Below are 19,170 nucleotides of genomic sequence, written 5' to 3'. Positions count from 1 at the left end.
CCCCACTGGGACTGTACAAAACACTAGCATGTAAGAATTGCTTTCTGATCTTCATCCTCATCTTTCTTTTATTCAGCCTTATCTTCTTGCTTTTGTTTCACTGTAAGTCATCTTTTCCCGTATTGGTATTTATAGCGTCTAATACTGTAGCCACCTTTTATTTCCAGGCAGTGATGAGCTCCTCCTCACGTTTTGTCTCCTCTTTGTCTGCAGGTTTTGACACTGTGCTGCTTAACCAACATGGGATTAAAATAACCAGAAAAGCACCAGCATTTTTAATCAGATGGACAACTATGGGAGAGCTTCAGATGCCCTATGACTCACATACAGATTTTGAACAACTTAAGACTTCTTCTCAGGCTTCTGAAACAAAAGAAGCTGCAGCTCATCCATCCACTTCTCAGTTTGGAGTGGAAAGAGGTGAGATGCCCTACCTATAGGTAAAACAGATGTAAGTAGGTCTGTGGGAGTAAAACTGAATCAATGGATATACTTCTAATTTTAGATATGAAGCAGTTAACACGTAAGATACATGTCCTTCCTACTCCTCAGTCATTTTCTTTCCAGATTTCTCTCTCTATCTAACCTATCTGAAAATCTTCTCTACACCAAGGCAGAGGAGACTGCTTTGGTAAAAAGATGTATATTCCTTTAATCTTACATTTCCTTCCCCTCTCACTTACCTAAGCACACAGGCGATTTGATTTTTTTCTTTTTTTCCGTACATATGTGCCTAAACCCAACCATGTCAGGATGCTTAGCTGTTGTGCACAGTTACAGTGAATTTTAATTTCTGCCCAGGGCTTGTTGCTCCTAAGTTCTTTGATTTCCAGTTAAACTCCCTGCCTCAAATTTTTACCACATTCCCCCACAACCTCAGCATGGAAAGAGATAGAGCACCTCCAAGCAATTAGTCATTGGAAATAAAAACATGATTAAGAATGGCAAACCTAGTTAAAATGGAGGGATGAGTTGGCTGCTTCCATGTGGAGCCTATTCAGCAAAGTCAATACCAGTGCACGTTATCCCCCACTGTCTGTGCTTCAAAGGTAAGAACGCAGGGTCAGAGTTAGATACAAAGTTTTAAGTTAGATTCAGAGAGGTAACAGGCAGGAAAAAGAAAAATGTTCACTGAATGTGGGGAGCTGCTTCTTAGGTTTCCTCCTGAGATCTGTAAAGTTAAACCCCAGATTTGATAGTGCAGTAAAAATCTGTTCTCCTGAAATACCCACATTTTTAAAGTTAAAAAAAGCCAAAAGGATATCTCAGACCTGAAGTTGATTTCCAATTGGACAGTAGTCTGGTGTTCAACATTTTTCTAATCCTGAAAGAATAAGGATGAGGTAGAAAATGTGGAAGACTCTCACAAATTATAGCAATTTATGGAAATAAAGTTGTCTGTTCTGTACAGGAAGAAGCATACTATTATCTGACAGACATCATGTCCACAGAATAAATTAGTTGTGCATTAGATCCTTCCTTCTGTTCCATAGGAATCCTTTCCCACTCCTCCTGTTACAGGAATGATTTTCTAGCTACAGATAAAAAGTGCAGCGGATGCAGAGAATTATTCAAATGCCATTTTATCATGTAGCCTACGGTGACAGTGGGCTGCATTCTGACAAGAAGCAGCAGGACCAGTTTGCAATCCACAAACATGTAACGTTTCAGGAGGAAGAATGAAAAATTGAACCTACATGATGCTTTTTCTCAAAACTGCGTACTACTTCTTTATTTTTTTCTTTTAGTCTCCTTCTGGAGAACTGTAAATTAAAAAACTTCAGGTGCAGCAACACATTGGTCTAGCATGTAAAGCTTACTCAGTGAAATGAATGAACAGCCTATGCTTTTTTTTTTTCTGTCTACCTTGTAGGTATATTCTCTGTTGGTTTAAATAATAGCAAGTGCACTGTGTTTCTACTCTTGCATTGAAATCTTAAATATTTTTTTAGATAGGAATTCTACTATAATATCTTATATAGCAATAATTTTTATTATTATCATTTCTTTTTTGATGATTGCTGATTGGCCCATCTGTCAGGACTACAGATAGATTTTTTTTGTTTCATTTGATATAAATGTTTCACAACTCTCAGGAGAGAAGAATCTTTCACAACATGCCAAAATTTTGCAAAAAAAAACCAAAACTGGATTAGTGTGAGAAAGGACCGATAGAGAATATCAGCTGAAGTAAAAAGAAACCAACAAAAAACATTGCTTATATAAAAACTTGATTTCTTCCACTACTAGGAAAATGTTAGCAGTATTTTAAATGCTGTGGATTTCATAATTAGTGGTGTTCATAAATGCAGCAATATTGATTTTGTACAAAAACCTGAACTTAGGCGGCGATGAGATGCTGAAAACATTTTAAGAAAGAATGAGATCAATAGAGTCAAAATGAAAATGCATTTCGATGAATGGTGTTACTCTATGATGTGAAGCTTGAATGCTAGCGAACTCCCATTATTGCAACTGTTCACTAACATGTTCACTTCATTAACTCCATTGAATTCCCAGAAATCATAGTGCCATATAAGAAGTGCTCGACTTAAATATTACACCTATCAATGTACAAGTTAAAAATGAAACGTCGTATGTTTTTACACCAGGGTTTGTGCCAGGGAGCAGCAATGGCTGACTGCTGCCCTAAGGGAAGGCGCGAGGGAGCCGGGGTGAAGGCAGGGCAGGGGGATGGAGGGTCCTTGCTGAGCCGAAGGCAGGGTGCTGAGCGGGCAGTGTGGGTCAGGGTCCATCCCAGAGGCATTGGTCAGGATCAGTCGCAGTCCCACGATCACCGGGCAAGTCCACAGGGAGAAGGCAGGTCTGAGGTCAAGCCGGGAAGCCAAGCTAACACTGAATGCTCTCAGGCTGTGCTACCACATATATGCCACAGACTGCTCAACACTAAGCCACTTAAAAACATCTTATCCATTATTTTAGGATTATATTAGTTTATATTATGCTTATTATTTCATAGTAGACTAAATCCTAACTAACACCTTAATTCCAAAAAAGGAGAGTCAGCACCGCTCTTTGAGAGCTATGACTGTGCTTCCTATGTGCATTATAAAAGAACCACAGACAGCTCTTGAATATTCATATGCATCACAAACATGCCATAAAAGAAAAGAGAAATCCCAGATTCCTTGAGAATCCAGTGTGAGCATGGTTGCCTGGGCTGTAGGAAGTCCAGGATTAATTTTCTGCTGTGCCGTTCTCCCACTCACAGCTCAATGCCTTAGCTCAGAACATCGTGACCGCTCTGGGAGACATCAGCCAACTTTGGAAACCTTCTGTCCTGAGACTGCTTTCCCAAAACAAGATTATTCAAACTTGCACAGTTTCAGATAGGGACGGCTTTTTCAGATATTTTCACTTTTAAAAAATCAGGGGTGTTTTGAGGGGGAGCTGGAGTTGCTTTTTAAGAAATCTAATACCTCAAAAGAAAAAATTCTGAAGCAGCTCTAATTCCTATGCAGCATAACTCACAGCCTAAATGGGCAAGACTGATGAAGAATACTAGAAAGAAATAATTATTCCTTGACAGGAGGGAAACAGAGAGGTAAAGTGACTTGCCCAGTATAAATCTTCAGGGTAACCATCTAGTTAGCACCTTACTCAGAAGGCTATTTAAGCTTTTTAAAATGCATTCCTCTTACTTTCTGTCCCATATAATAAACACCAGACAGCTGCTTGCATTCTCATAAGCGTGAATCTTTAATTCTTCTTCTGTCATCTGTTTTAAAGAGCAGAGTATGATTTTGCTGTGATAAAGTTCTGGAATCATAATATATAAATCTGTTTGTGATTCGTAAATGTCAGTACATACGGTACTTGGGCATTTGATTACTGACTGCCTCAAGCATATAAACTAGCATATTAAAACCTTAGCATTCTTGTCAGAATTAAATCATCTTAATGCTTCTAAAAACATCTCTCCCATGCAGAAGTCATTTCTTTCAAGGTTTTTTAAATATTCTTTTATTTAAGCTATTCCACTTGTCCTTGTAAATGGCAGAATTTGTTTCAAAAAGACCCAGGGGACAAAAAACCTCACAGGGTCACATGCTCCAAGTATTTAACTTCTTTAATTTTGAGGGACAAATATGAAACAAGCAGAAGTCTAAAAGTCTTCAAAGAAATCCCAGCCGAAGTCATATACCAGCATTGCATGCAACTCCCACCTGTATGAATATAAGTAGGTATTCAGGCTAAAGCTGTGAAATAAAAAGAAAACTCCCTCCTTCCCACCTGACAAAATTTCAAATATTCACAAAAACATAACAAACAAATATAATCTAGTCTCTGCTGGCAAAAGAACTGCTCTCTCCTTAGTTATCCATCTCTTGCTCATCTTGTTGTTTGATGGAGTCTCCTCTCCTCCTTCTTACTCAGATTCTTCTCAGTGGAATTCACCTTTGCCTTCTTGCTGCTATCACTGAATGGCTTCTCTAGCAAATCTCTTTTTGGTTCAGCACAGAAAAAAACTAAACATCGTCTTCAGCTCCACAAGCTTGCAATTTAAAGTAACCTACATGTATCTTGTACTACTTTCTGTATATTCAAAAATTGGCACTTCAAGCACCCTGCATTGCCACAAAGAGATGCAGAGCAGTGTAAGCTACAGTGCCTCCATTTCACAGAGGCAGAAACACAGATGGACAGCTAAAGCACCTTCCCTATTAAGACCTGCTCTACTCCGTGTGCTCATCTGTTCTCTCCTTACAACACTTGAAGACACACATTATAAATTTACATAGTGCAATATAAAACCATTAAAACTATAAAACACAGGTATGCACTGTATTTTTAAATGGAAGGCTTGATTTCCATTTTTCTTGTCTAATCAGGACTACTTTTTGCATATTAGAGTTTAATCCTACTTTTCTCAAAGCTAATTCAGTAGTAGGAAGATTAAGCAGTAACTAATGAAGGTGAAAACACATTTTTAACCTAAATGATGTAGTATGTCCAGTAAAACAATCACTCTTGGATGAATGCAAAAGAATTATTCAATAAACTGTATTACAAAGCTGAAAAAAACCCTCTTATAACTACAAGAAGTTACTTCTTGTTTTATTTTGTGGTTTGGGTTTTTTCTTGTTCCTGAATTTTAATTTTGAGCAATAGCAAGGCAACCCCTTTTTCCACCTAATTTATAACTGACAGCGTGACACACCTCTGTAGAAGCCTGCCTACTGAACATTCTCTTGGATTTTATCTTAAGGTGGTTTTTTTCCCAAATGAAGGCAAGGCATAGCTAATGGTATAACATAGTTTTATCCAGTTGTCTAAAATTCTGCAATTTGTAGAAGCCTCACTGGATCCCAGAAGACAATAGTAACAGTCCCTCATATTCACTTTCTTTTAAATGAAAAAGCCATAGGAATCCTGCTATTCTGCCATGGGATAGTGGAAGGCTTCTATGGTCAGTGCAGGATGCAGTTAGTGAAAAACATTACTTTGGCGTACATTGTCAGTACCCTGCAGGGGGAATTATATGTTCACAGCTGCCGCTACCCCTAATTTCTGACATGCTGCATGGAAAGTTTACTCCACTGTGGCTTGAGACTGAACAATGAACAAGAGTGAATTTACATGTGCATATTTTTATTCTGTTTTGTAGAAATTGCAGTGTGATGCAATATTAATGGACACATCCACATACATGTTCAACTGGCTTATAGAAGTGTATAATCCCTTTGAAAACAAACCACAGTAAGTGTTAAAGCAATAGCTAAGGATTCAAGAGATACAGTCATACTTGTCTATCCAACGATGCACTAGATTTTCAACAGGAGTCTCAGGAATTAAAAAGCTATTGCAGATAGGTTTCATTCTTGCCACTTTGTGTGCCTCAGATCTGCTTCAATAAAATGAATATAATGTGACATCCTTGGTCTCCAGGGCCTACGGAGCATTGCGATATCTCCATGGCTGCGATGGTATCTTCCTAGGTAGAGAGAGAGAAAACGTTTCATATCTAGCAAAGGGACCTCAATCCATTGAGACCTCTGCACACTCACACATGAAACTCTTCTAATATCTCCCTTCCTTGGCTGTCATAGCAAAGGGCACAAGTTCAGTTTGGACAAACTGGACCTAAGTAGAAGGAGGGGGTGGGAAGCTGAGGTGTGAATCAGAGGTGACTGCTCTGAAAATTAATATTGAAGCATTGCAAAGTCAGCTAGTAAAACCAGTGATATTTCACTGTTCCCTTATGGGTGCAATCAGTGCCCAGTAAGGCCAAGCTTTGCTTACCCCTTGAAACAAGGAACTGTTGCCTGTGCCCAAACAAGGTCTATAAATTACACAAAGGCTTCAGAAATGAAGAAAACTACCTGCAACTTACTGCTTGCACTCCCAAGGAACATAGCACAGAGAACCACGTGTTATGTAGCTACCTGCATGCTAACTTTCCTGCGTAGAAAAGCCATAACTAGCACTTCTAAAAGAAGTGCAGCAAGGACAAGCATTAAACACCCACAAAGACTTGGATTCAGTCCTAGTGCACAGACAGGGGGGTTTTGCACCTTAAAGGAATACTGAATCCCTGTATAAGAAAAGGACTAGGACTGAGTTTCTATAACCAAGATGCATATGGTAATGCAAAATTGGCTGACTGGGCCCAGTAGACAGTCTTGCTCCATTTGTAAGGAAGTGCTGATTATTTTGCTTCCCTTTTTTCTATTTGAAGATAGGACAGCCCTAAGACCCATGCTGGGATGAAATAATCACAGAAACTTTCTTCTCTGAAATTCAGAAAGATTTTTTTTTTTTTAAAAAAAGAGTTCTCAGGTATTTTGCTTGTCTGAAAAGTAAATAAATATGATTGAAAGCAAAGAAACTCATACTTTTGCACTTAATTACTATTTGTACAATACCCATTTATGACACATTTGTCATTAGGAAATTAAATTAGTTGTTCAACCTCACCAGTGAAATTCTACACTTGTGCATCCCGTGATTATAGCAATTTCAAATTAATGACATACTGATTCCTGGTTATTAACAATTTAACAGTTATGTGATTAGCATTTTCAATTAAGTAATAGAATTCATGAAGCTGATTAAGGCAGCAGCACTCTCCACTGTGCATGTGCTGTATCTACAAGCTTGAGTAATCACCTGCAACACCTAAGGAGGAGTTACAGGTTAAGGAATTAGCCTCTGGGCCACTTGCCTCATGTTGGTGATTTAAACCATATATTAGACTTTTTAGTGAGGACTTTTAAAATTTGCCACAGACTTATAATTTATGGACCCCTAGTTATTACAGGTAGATGCACATCAAGCACAGAAAAAGCTACAGATACAGCAATTAAAAGAAAGGATTCATAATATGAATATCACTGCTTAGCCAAAATTTTAAATCCCTTAAATCCAAATAGCCTCAGGGGGCTGGATCTAGTCGGTTTGTTGTATTATGGCAAGCTTACAGCATCATGTTTCATGATACATATTCTTTGTTAGTTCATTAAGGGATAAAATACACTGTGCCTCCTACAATAAATCTGGGGAATTAACCCTTACTTCTTACGAGTTTGAATGATGGCAACTTCTCTTCAAACATCATAGTAAAATTCCCAAGAGCGAATATCTCTTGTTTCAATACTGAGGACTCAATTTCTAGGACTTCACAACTCCGCGATCCCTAATGTATGTACTATCAATTTATATATTTTCTTACTACTCTCATACCATATCAAAGCAAATTTTTTGTGACACGTATGCCATGAACTTCCACTGGGCTATGGGATGTCAATTTGATGATGTCAATCAGCCATTTTTATGGATAGCCAAAAACAAGCAAAGAAATACTAGCTCTGTTTCCTACACTAGACAGAGACTGATGACTAGACCATATGCTGCATTGAAAAAACCCTGTAGGACTTTCAGAGAGGATCTGTAATCAAATAGGTCATTAGAGGCTAGATGCTTATTTTAGACTTCATCAGTGATCTTTCTGTGCTTACTTCAGACTTTACTTACCCATTATTTGCACTAGTAGAGCCAGTACAGGTGAGGTCCATTCACATGATATGACCATTTCAACATAAATACCAGGAATAGTCACAGAGATATTGATCTTTGATTTAGCCCTGCCCCCATGTGGTCTCTCATGTACTTTTCTTTTATTAGAAGTACCACTACCAAATACTTAGTAAAGTCAAGATATTTCTTGCCACCTTCTTTTAGTATATTCAGGTTTCCCCACCCATTTGTTCTACAGTTTCAGCTTGGTCTACCTACCACCTCCACGACTTCCCATTTCTCATTCTGTTTCAAGTCTTTCTAACTATGACTGGCAATTTCTAAGTAGATCCATGCAAATCTTCCCATGATTTGTCTATGATGTATGACTGAGTCACTGCATTTTGATAACTCTCAGATTTGGATGAGCAGTGTTATCTGAGATAGCACTACAATTCAGAGGAAATGTAGCACAGTCAAAACACTGGACTGGAACAAGAAGTGGGACAAATTCTCAGGTCTGTTTCTGTGGATGAGCCCTGCTCTCAGGAATCTCCTTCATCCCCCATGTACAAACAATATAAAGTAGAGCCACAGTAATCCAACTAGCCTAGGAAATTCTGAATAATACTGGCCTGTAAAATTGAAAGTCTCCCACTTCATACATTCTGTTGTCCTGATCTGCAGATTTTCACCAAAATCCAAATGGTGTTTGAAGTCATAGCATGAAACAGATGGGCACACTGTCCAGCATCAAGGCACTGTCTCTTCATGCACTCAGAGATCTTGCCAGATGGCACACTCCCAGCTTCATGCTTTTCTACCACATGAGACTCCATGTGGAAATGAAGAGAGGAAGGTTGCAAGATCTGTTTATACCAGCACAGAACAGAGAGACATACTTGTCCAAGGGATCCACAGCTGAGAAGAGAAAGGAAGTTATATGTAGATGAGAAATAATGCAAGTAAACACCATTTGTCTGTCTGACGTTCCAGCATACAGACACATCCACCAATGAAATTAAGAGCAATTTACAGTGAAATAGAACAATTATTGACACATATGTCAAGAAGAATTATTCGTATTTGACACTCAAGGTTAGACTATGCAAAGGTTGCTCTTGTAGTGGAATTTATAGACCCTGAATCAGAACTTTCAAGTTACAGGTGGACATCTTTGGTACATACTGCCAAGTTACAATCAATATCTGATGCTACTTTCTTCCCCAGCTGTTACACCAGACATTTCTAGATAACTCCCATCCTTGGCTGACTATTACTACATGTCTTGATGGCACAAACACTTCTGAGAAGGTCTGACCTAAGAGAAGACTTTCCAGATCCGGTATAGCATGAGGTCCCCTACTGTGTTCCTGCATTCAGAAACAACAATGTGAGAGGAACCTCAGGGCTGCAGATGCAGCTCGTTGAAGGCTCAGGCTGCATTTTCTTAAAATTGTCGCCTAGTGTGGATACAAACAGGAGTAAACTTCAGATGAAATGGTTCAAGCTTGGCAAAATTCAGAGAATACGAGAATACGGTTTTGCAGCTAGAAACAGAGGGCAACACTACTAATAAGGGGTATTTCCAGGCTGGTTCCAAATACAACTTAGAACACATATTAATACCACATGTTTTCTTTTGTGTTCATTAGATGGCAGGAAATTAGAGAATGAAATAAACTTTGATGTTCTAAATTCTCCTTTTCACCTCATTTTTCAGGTTTGTATCTGCTGAAACTTTGGTGTCTCTTCTTAATGCTATGGTGTAGGAAGCACCGTTAATAGTTAGCAACATCTTATTTTGCCCCAAATTTTCCACCTGCCAGCAGCAAGTGAATTGGAACTGTGAATTTTGTTTTATCAGAGAATGGTTTTTTGTGTTTGCAGAATAGATGACTGGTTAGACTGAAGTTTAACAAAGAGGGAACCTGCTGATATACCCTAGTTGTGTTCTTTTCTTCACAAACTCATCAGGCAAAATATTGTATGATCTTACTCAACTCCAGTTCACTGCAACTCCTGAAGTTCAGTGCAGTTTCCCTACATTCAAAGACTGCATTCAGGCTTCTCTAAACCATTTTAAAGGGTTTTGATGTCATCACCTCTGAAGACACTATTCTTGCTATATCCTAGTCATATACCAACTGTACTTCTAAATAATGGTACAATGTGCTCATCAAAACAATTTCTTTTTCTCAGAATATGCAGAATCTTTTTCCAGACACCTACCTGCAAACCACATTCCTGCCTTCTGTCCCATCCTCTTGACATCAGCTCTAAAACTAAAAACCTAGAGATAAAAATGCTGCCTGTGAAGTTGGCTGACCGCCTACTCTGATCACTAAACAGAGGTCAATCTTTCCTTTTTACTTTCCTTTTTCCTGATAGCTCTGTAGTCCCATGCCCATGGATCTCTTTGCTGGAGGGATTCCACCTTCCCTGATTCCACTTTGTATCTTTGTAGAAAGATTCTGCTCTCCATCCTCTGCTCCAGCTACTTCACACTGCTCTATCTCCAGTGGGCTCTTACAGTCAAGGATCTATGCATACGCTTCTCTTCAGGGTCCATTTCTTCAGGAACATGGAGAATTTTTGATGGCTTGAAACAAGCAAAGCAGAAAATTTTCCCATATGGAATATATTCCTTTTCCCTTAAAGAAGCAGGCTATGTAATGCCCCTATGTAACCCTAGTACCAGTTAGAAATAGTTATAAATAAGTACTTATGTCTACAGATGCTGACTTCTGATGATAAACTACTTAATCATGAGCTAATGGCTCTCTTACAGTCAGTTATTCCAGTGCCAGAGTCTGCTGGCTCAAGTTGCCCTATATGCCCTTGTGTTAATTACTTTGACTAACTACAGGAGTGACTTATTAAATTTACTGATTGCACTGTCCATAAACCAATATTTTCTAATTCTTCTACGTCAATAACCAGAGTACTGCTCTCTTTAGCACTGATAATTTTTCGTTGGCTTATATTGCCTTTGTTCAAATTCTGTGAAATTTCCCTTTGTTTACAGGGCCAGCAGAGCACACTAAGATTCAGTGAGTAAGATGTGCACATTTTTCTTATAGCCCTCTCCAAGGGGCAATTTTTCTTCCAACTCCAAGGTTTTAACATTTGGCAATCAGTAAAATAGACAAATATTAGATAACTTTGATATTTAGATATACAGGACCTTATTCCATTTACATCTTCCAATGCCACTGAACCATTCTTACAATTTGCAGACATACTGTAACAGTTCAGGCATTATTAACAGTGCCATTTTCAATTTCTTTCAGGAACAAGTTAATGTTGTTATCATCACTGGGTATCAGTAACCCCACCCTGATCTGTCAATTGTGAAAGGAAGAACACTAGTGAAGAAGTCAGACACGTCCTCAGCATTACTAATTTTAATGCCGGTATATCTATTAGTCTGCCTAGGTGTATCGGGAAAGAAATTCTTTCAGTCTGCTTCTTCTATATTATTTTTTCCATCCTCTCCCATCACTAACTAATTTCTAAAATTCCTGCTTATTCTCTTCAATTTACCACAGGTTATTGCATTTTGGTCTTCCAAGACCACAAATTTATACATCCTCTTTGCTTAGTGTGTCTTGAAGCAGACTAAAAATGTCACCCTTCTGCCAGGTGCATTAAACTTTGGTCTCTCAGGTCCAGAGTTGGTGACTACCTTTCTCCACTTTTAATTAGTATAATTACTTATCTCTGTGCTTCACCAGTTACTGCTGGCAGAATCCAGAGAAGGGAGTGGTACAGTATTGCTTCTATTACTACAAGGTAACAAAGGCAAGGTTTCACATTTATTTGAGACAATCTGAAATGGAACAGAACTCTAATTTCTGGTGTCTCTAATGCATTATCTTCCCTACATGTAATTCCCTTTAGCTCTTAAGATAGTCATCTTGAGTAAGAGTCTGTGTGGTAGCACAGCATAGACTGCTCAGTACAGGAGGATTAAGGGGTCATTAAACACCTTGGTACCCAGTTCTGGAGGGAACACAGCTTAATTAGGATAAGGACCCAAGGCTTTCTAAGGTACAGTAACTTCCCCAGACTGTTTTATAGCATTGCAGTATTGCCTAGAATTTCAGCAGAGCTCCAGTCCTCTCTCTAATACCCTTTGCAGTTCAATTCCCCCCATGCAGCATGCCACATGAGCTTTCAGAAGGCAGCACCTGATTGTACCTAAGCTGACAGAACATTTCCACGGCCAAATGAAAGACTCTTAAGAGTCATTTACCTTTATTTGGAGTAAGGAATGTAAAGAAGAGGCAAAAAGTGAGGATTTCAGACCTTTCTCTGTATGATAAAAATGACAATACATTTTAAAAAGTTGTAAGGTTATCTATATTGAAAATATTTATACTGTATTCCAAACAAGGGAGCCATTGTAGAAGAATAAAACCCAAGAGCAATTTACTACATTGCAGTTTTGTCACTGAGCTGCTATATTAGTAGACACTGGAATATTATAGCTACGGTGTATCATCATGCAGCACAGAGTTTTGTGAGTTCATGGTGTTCTGGAAGTAAGCCAGGCAATAAAATAATGAGGGATTTGGATTTGAGTCAGAAATAAATTATCCTGAATATTAAAGAAGAAAGAGAGAAAGAAAGAAAGAAAAAGAAATATAATTGACCACACCAGAATAAAAATCATAATGTTTTAGAAATTACTGGTCATTTGTCTAATACTGCAGCTAGAAAGATATTGAAGAACCTAAAACCAAATGGCCTTTTTTCAGAGATTCTGAGCATTCGTTCATGCAGCTGGAGTGGTTTCTGCTCAGTTTATATGCTATTTCTTTCCTTGTAAAAGAAATAATTTTCCACACTACTGTCTGTCACCTCTCACAGTGTTATGACTACAAGCAGTCAAAACCTTATGATGAAACAGATTTCTGCTGGAAAAGGACAATTAGTTTTTAAAAAAAAGCATACTTCATGGTGAAGGCTCAGGTTTTGCAAATTTTATAAAGCTTTTCTTCTGCAAACCTAGATCAGGCTTTTCAATTTTGGAGTAGATCCAACTTGTAAGCATTTATAATGCTTCACCCAAGGAACCAGAAGCCTTATGAATCCCACTGTGAATCAAAGAATTCAGGGTCAAGGCAGTGCTTGGCATTTAATATGTCTAGTTCCTCTGTCACAAAACTGTGATTTTGAAAATTACAACCTTTCCATTCCAAGATGGTGATATTAAACAAAATTTCAAAATCTCAGGCCTACCAAAATTCGTATTTGCAATTATGTAGTCACAAGATCCCGTTATTCAGTTTCACTGCTACTTTTTGGAGAGAGAGGTTTCAGCCAGAATGAGAAGAATCACATAGCTTTTGGTTATAATCTCTTGGAGATCACAGGGAACACATTTCATTTCACAAAATGAAATTTGCAGGGTATCAGTTATAAGCCTTTTTCCTCATGATTCTGGATTTCAACTCTGGACCAGACATAAAAAAAACCCCCAAACTCCATATTGTGGAAAGGAAGTTAAGACTCACAGCCAGCTTTAGACAGCAAGATCCTAAAGGACCACAGTTCCTTTATGTTTCTGTAGAGCTCCTTGGGACCTCTTACTTGGATGCATAAAAATAATCATTAATATGTCAGAGCCGAGTTAGAGGACTCCCAAGACACATGTGTAAGCTGATTTGTAAGGAGCAGAAGATGTCTTTGTATCTATTTTTTCTTTAAAGAGAAATCAACTTTTTAACAATCCACATTCAAAATAGTAAATTATGTGTTATAGAAATTATTGATTGATACATACTCCATTCATATTCCTTAAGTAAGCCCTTCCACTCAGTTCCACTTCAAGAATGGGGGAAAAAACTTTTCTTGATTGAAGCCATAAAGGATTGAGCAATGTTAGGACCACCTATGAGAAAAAGCAGAAAAACTGCTACCTCTTCCCCTAATCTACTGTGCCCAAAAGAATGAAAGGCCCATATCCTAACTTCCCTTCCAGACATTTTCTAAAGCTTGCTCTGCTTTACCTCCTCAACTATTTGATCAAAACTATTTGCTCAAAAAAAGCAAAGGTTTTTGACTTCTAAAACCTTCTCTCTACAAATGGATCAATAAAGCCTCCAATAGCAAAAAGCAGCTCATCTCTCACTCCCATCACTGTCTTTGCATTTACATCCACTGAGAGTGATCAGAGAAACAGGGATCCTGCTGATCTTGTAAACTTCCCAGGACATGTGCTAGAGGGAATAGTGTGTGTGTGTGTGTGTATAGATACCTGTACATCAGAGGTCTCCAAAAACACAACACTAAAAAAATTAGCTAATACATTGACTAAGTAGCAGAAAAGAATGCCTTCTGTGTAAATTTTGTCAAAATGTCCTCAGGATGCATTTCTAAAAGTGGTTTAAAATGTTATCTCTGGATTTCTTTTTTCCTGCTTCTCAGTAGTCAACATTGATTGGCTGGGCTTTATATAGCACTGTGCATGCAAACTAGTTATAAAATTGTTGTTAGCACTAGAAAATCACCTGCCGTTAAGCTGCATACTGTGGATGCAAATTTAGCATGCTCATAAATGGAAAGCTTGAGAGGAGTACAGAATGTCCCTACAGCTACAGCTCGGAATATTAATCAGTTTGAAATATATTTAGACTGGATGAGCTGGGATTAATAACGTCGCAGAGATAATAGATCTTTCTTCTTTAGATAATTGATCCAGGTTCTACTTTATTACTGTTTTATAGCTGCGTGGTGGCCCATGTGAAACAAATGGGAGGTTCTGAAGTTTCCTAGTGAACAGCTTTGCCCACATTTCAAGATGTCTCATCTCAAGCAGTATTTGTGGTCCCAGATGAAAGGTGAAAGCCTGAGTGGGAAAAGGTAGTCCAGGGCAGCATTTTCAAAGGCTGGCTCAGGGCATTGGCTCAGACTCAGAAAGCCCCTTTCTTCCCCCTGCCCACATCAGGGCTGGAGAGATCCTCACCAACTTACCCAGGGTTGCTCTTCCTCACCACCCCAGCATTGCCAAATTCTCCGCTGAACATCAACATGGCTTCAGCAGGAAAGGCTGAGAGGAAGGGTACCTCCAGAATCCAGCAGTTACAGCGCTTTCTTGGAAAAAGGAGATGCAGACATAAAACATTTCTTTGCACGCAAAGGGCGATCTGCTAAGCCAGGTTTCCTGATATGTACGGTCCGTGCATGAGGTCGTAGGGCTCATGCCCTCTCCTCTCCCTCCTTGACTGGAAAGTGAGGTTACAAACTAAGAGAAGGTCTAACGTCCTGGGTGGTACAAAACACAATGCAGCGCTACAGCTGTGCTAGCTCCTATGAATCAACACAAACTATGGCAGTCTTGTCTCAAAAGGTTGAAATCCAGCTCCACCATCTTCTCCTATATTTTAGCTACACACTTCTCACATACTCTGGCTCTAATGCTTGTCTTATCCCACAGAAAGCCAATGCAACTCAATAAACATGAATGCTACTCATTAAGGCAGAAAGTAGAGTCTAATTTGTTTTTCTGAGTTTGATTTCTGTGGGTCTAGCAAGCAAAATGGTCTCAATAATAGGACCAGAAGATCACCAGCAATGGCAGAAGGGAAGCAGAGGAAGATACATTTTGGACTAAGAGGGTAGCTTAGCAGTGTCATGAAACCTTCCCCCAAATCCTTTTTTAGGTCTGAGTCCAAGACTAAAGACACCCAACTTCTCAGTGTCTATCTGGGGGTTAGGCAGCTCTCTAAGCAGCACGGTCATACTTTATGGTCCCCCCTTCATGTGCTTAACTCAGCATTCCTGAATCTCCTGCAGGCACTACGCTATGCATTTTAATAGCAGCTTTGCCCATACCTGAGACTCAGATCTCTGCAGGCATTTACATGGATGCCTCCCACTGTTTTCAATTAAGAAGTCGGGAGCTTAAATACCTCTGAAAATTTGATCCTGTAAGTCCTCTTTTTGTAGCCTCAGCCCTTCAGGTTTTAGTCCTTGTGCCAGGAACTATCATTTTTAGTTACAAAAGGCTTACATTCAGACCTTATTGATGGCATAAATACAAGATTTCAATTTCTGAGAAGTAATTTTGAAATATGAGATAAATATGCCACAGCTCCTATGCAGCATGGTTTCCAACTTATTTTACTGCTGACTATCAGCCTAAAATGAGATTTTATACAACCCAACCTAAAAATGGAAGTTTATCATAGAACTGTTGATAGACTCTTTGTAATATGTTATATGCTAATGCTTTTAAAAGTCCTTACTTGCAATCTAATTTAAAAAAAAGAAACAGAGAAGAATGAAACATGACCACTAATACAGTCTTTTCACTGTGAAAAGATCTTAGGGTATTTCCATGTATATGCATTACCCAAGGGTAATTCACCTTTCAGTTGCTAGTAAAAAAACATGCTATCTTCATAAAAAAAATTGCCTCAAGGAACTTGACAAAAGTTGAACTCTTCCATTAATGAGATTTTAATGAGCTACCTAGTGAAGATGAGGGAATTACACAAGGATTTGGGGTTGGGGGTTTTTTTCTGTTTTACAAGTACTGTTGTATCACAATGGACCAAATACATCACCACAAATAAAACTGTTGTTCTTCATGGTTTTGCAGTTGGGCTAAATTTGACCTAATACTTTTTTTTGCAATTCTATAGTGCTAGTTACAAAAACACCTTTGTGCTTTCCTCTCAACAGCAAAAAGCTTTGTCATTCCAAACACTGAAAGTCAACCAAGTGGATGTATCTTCCAGATGCCATGTTTTGCTACTGTTGGCAAAACAACCTCAATGCAGATTTTCTTTCTTCATGAAAAATTTCAACAAAAAGCACAGCTTTGTCTTAACTTTGCATTTAGTTACAACACTTCAGCCTTTTGTCCCAGAAATCAGAAGGGATCTGCTTCTTACCTCCTCCCACTTCTGCCATCCCAAACTGTAAGCATATTTTGTCAATTTGCTGTCTTCTGAGGCTGACGTTGGTAGGTTCAGCACATTCCGATGCATGGATTGGAGATGGCATGAAGAATCCTCATTCCTCCGTGGTTTGGCCAATGTGTCTTGTTATCAGGATTATGATCATACAGATTCAGGTTCAGAAAAAAGTCTTCCTTAAAATGGACTGACAAGGACCTCAGTATTGTGAGAGGGGGAGGCAAGAAAAATGGAAAGGAAATTTTCTCCAGCACAGGGGTGGAAATCCGTCACATTTATTTCCTTCCTACCGCAAGAATAGGGTACTGGAGCTCCCTGCTTGCTGCTGGATAAGCCAGTAAAATATTTCACCCCAGCTGAAGTCTTTGGGCTTAGGATAGGAGTCCAGTAGCAGCCTGAGAAACAGGAAAAAATCAGATTTGATGCAATAATAGGTTCTCTGAGTTTCTGTGAAAGCTGGACTTGAATCATACAACCTTAACTTTAACAATCGTATAAACTTAACTTTATCAGATGCCACCATGCACAAGAGTTGCAAACTGTGCTGTCAATGTTACTGTGTTGCATTTGTCCCCAAAACATCTAAAAGCTCTGTTAATGTCCCTTTTTTCTGGAACAAAACTAAAATCTTCCTGCAATGAAGCATAAGTAGTATTGAATAACTTTGACCAGAGAATTATTTTCGTCTTTATTCATGCCTTTTGATAAGCTCATTTCTCTTAGCTATATTTATTAAGTTTATCAAAATAATCAGGCTACTGAGAATGGAAATGAGCAACAATGAAAATCCTTGGTTTAAGAGAATTTTTATGCACATATACAGTATTATTCAGCTCTGCAATACTTATACGCTGGAAATATTATTTCAATTTTAAAAGGTTTTTGTCACGTGCTGATAAGGTTGTTACAATTGCATTATTAAATATTTTCAAGAAAAAAATCTGGATATAAGTAGAGACAGGTATACTGGGATATTTCTGGGTATTCAGAAATATCTGTTTCTGAAAATAGGTATTTTACTCGTTTTTTTGCTAAAGAAATTCTTTTTTTGGAACAACCACTTGGTATCAGCCAAAGTACTGACTGATTATCATAAGTATGTAAATCAACAAGCACAGATGTAAAAAAGTGTTATGATACATGTTTCAGAGACAATTTGCAACTGAACAATCCATGAATGCTGGGAAGGCATCTGGCATATGCTGAAATATCAGGAGTAAGACAGGAAAAAATGCCATTTGAGTAAAAAGAAAATTTAAAAATTTAAAAATTTCTTCTTTTCTCTACTGTTAGCACACCTATTTCACATAAGCTTATCACGACCTAGCACTACTTCTCATTCAAGCCTTTCATGTAGTGAGACACTACAACATCTGTAAAAAAAGGTGAATCTGCCTGTTAAGAATAAAATTTGAACCTGAGTAGACCTCCATGTATCATTGATATTGATGTCTGTAGTATCTCAGAGGACAAGAAGATGAAAAACTTGTCTTTGTTAAACTCCTCAGAAGAGTACACCAGGCTACACTTCCACAAAGTGTTTAAGCATATGCTGAAATTCATTGATGTCAGTGGGAATTAAACTTGTGTTTAAACTTTGCTGAATAGGGATGATGAATTCAACAAGGCTTAGGAGTGGAGGAAGGACTGCCCATAAGAACTGAACAGCTGAAGTCAATTTAATGGTAATTTACCAGTTCTTGTTGTCCCTCAGTAAACTTACACTGAAGTAAAACACAGGCAGTAGATCAACACAGCCAATGCCTGTTTTATACCATCTTCTGCCTATCTAAAAAAAAAAAAAAAAAAAAATCATCAACCGATGCCATTTGTCACTCTCCATTCTACTTCCTAGATCTGTGTTTATAATTTAAAACAGCTCAAAAGAACTGACACTCTAATTTCAGAAATTTCAGCTAATACTCATGATCTAGATTTTCTGATGTGGACTCCAAGTCTTTATCAGTATGTTGGATATTTATTTATATATTAACTCCTTTGGATGCTTATTCTGCACCATGCAGGTCTCTTTACCATAGTATTCTTGGACTTTCCAGTAGTATGTCAAGTACTGTCACTAGCTTTCCTCTTCTCCAACTCATTCTCTCCACACCCTCTCCTCAAGAAGGAAAATGTGTGGAAGTGGGCTGCTGTGGGTATTCCCACTGACTGTAAACTACACAATAACAAATAATTCTTACTTGGCAGCTATCACATCCCCTTTAAAAAAAAATGGGAATCTCAACACTCACCTCAGTTGCAG

The 19,170-nt window shown here is 38.4% G+C and overlaps 1 protein-coding gene across 1 annotated transcript in view; it reads left to right on the top strand.

The window, feature by feature from the left end:
• Positions 1-293: 293 nt before the first annotated feature.
• Positions 294-19,170, top strand: part of DDX18 (DEAD (Asp-Glu-Ala-Asp) box polypeptide 18) — a 70,385-nt gene continuing 51,508 nt past the window's right edge. Inside the window, exons 1-4 of the mRNA XM_010575222.1 lie at positions 294-420; positions 1,595-1,659; positions 2,613-2,801; positions 5,630-5,721. Coding sequence (XP_010573524.1) covers positions 294-420; positions 1,595-1,659; positions 2,613-2,801; positions 5,630-5,721 — 473 coding nt within the window. The remainder of the gene's footprint in view (positions 421-1,594; positions 1,660-2,612; positions 2,802-5,629; positions 5,722-19,170) is intronic.

Source organism: Haliaeetus leucocephalus, unplaced genomic scaffold (genome assembly GCF_000737465.1).
Source record: "Haliaeetus leucocephalus isolate CR32 unplaced genomic scaffold, Haliaeetus_leucocephalus-4.0 Scaffold451, whole genome shotgun sequence".
Classification (NCBI taxonomy): Eukaryota; Metazoa; Chordata; class Aves; order Accipitriformes; family Accipitridae; genus Haliaeetus; species Haliaeetus leucocephalus.
The sequence above is the reverse complement of the archived record's forward strand: the minus strand, read 5'-3'. Positions and strand labels throughout refer to the sequence as shown.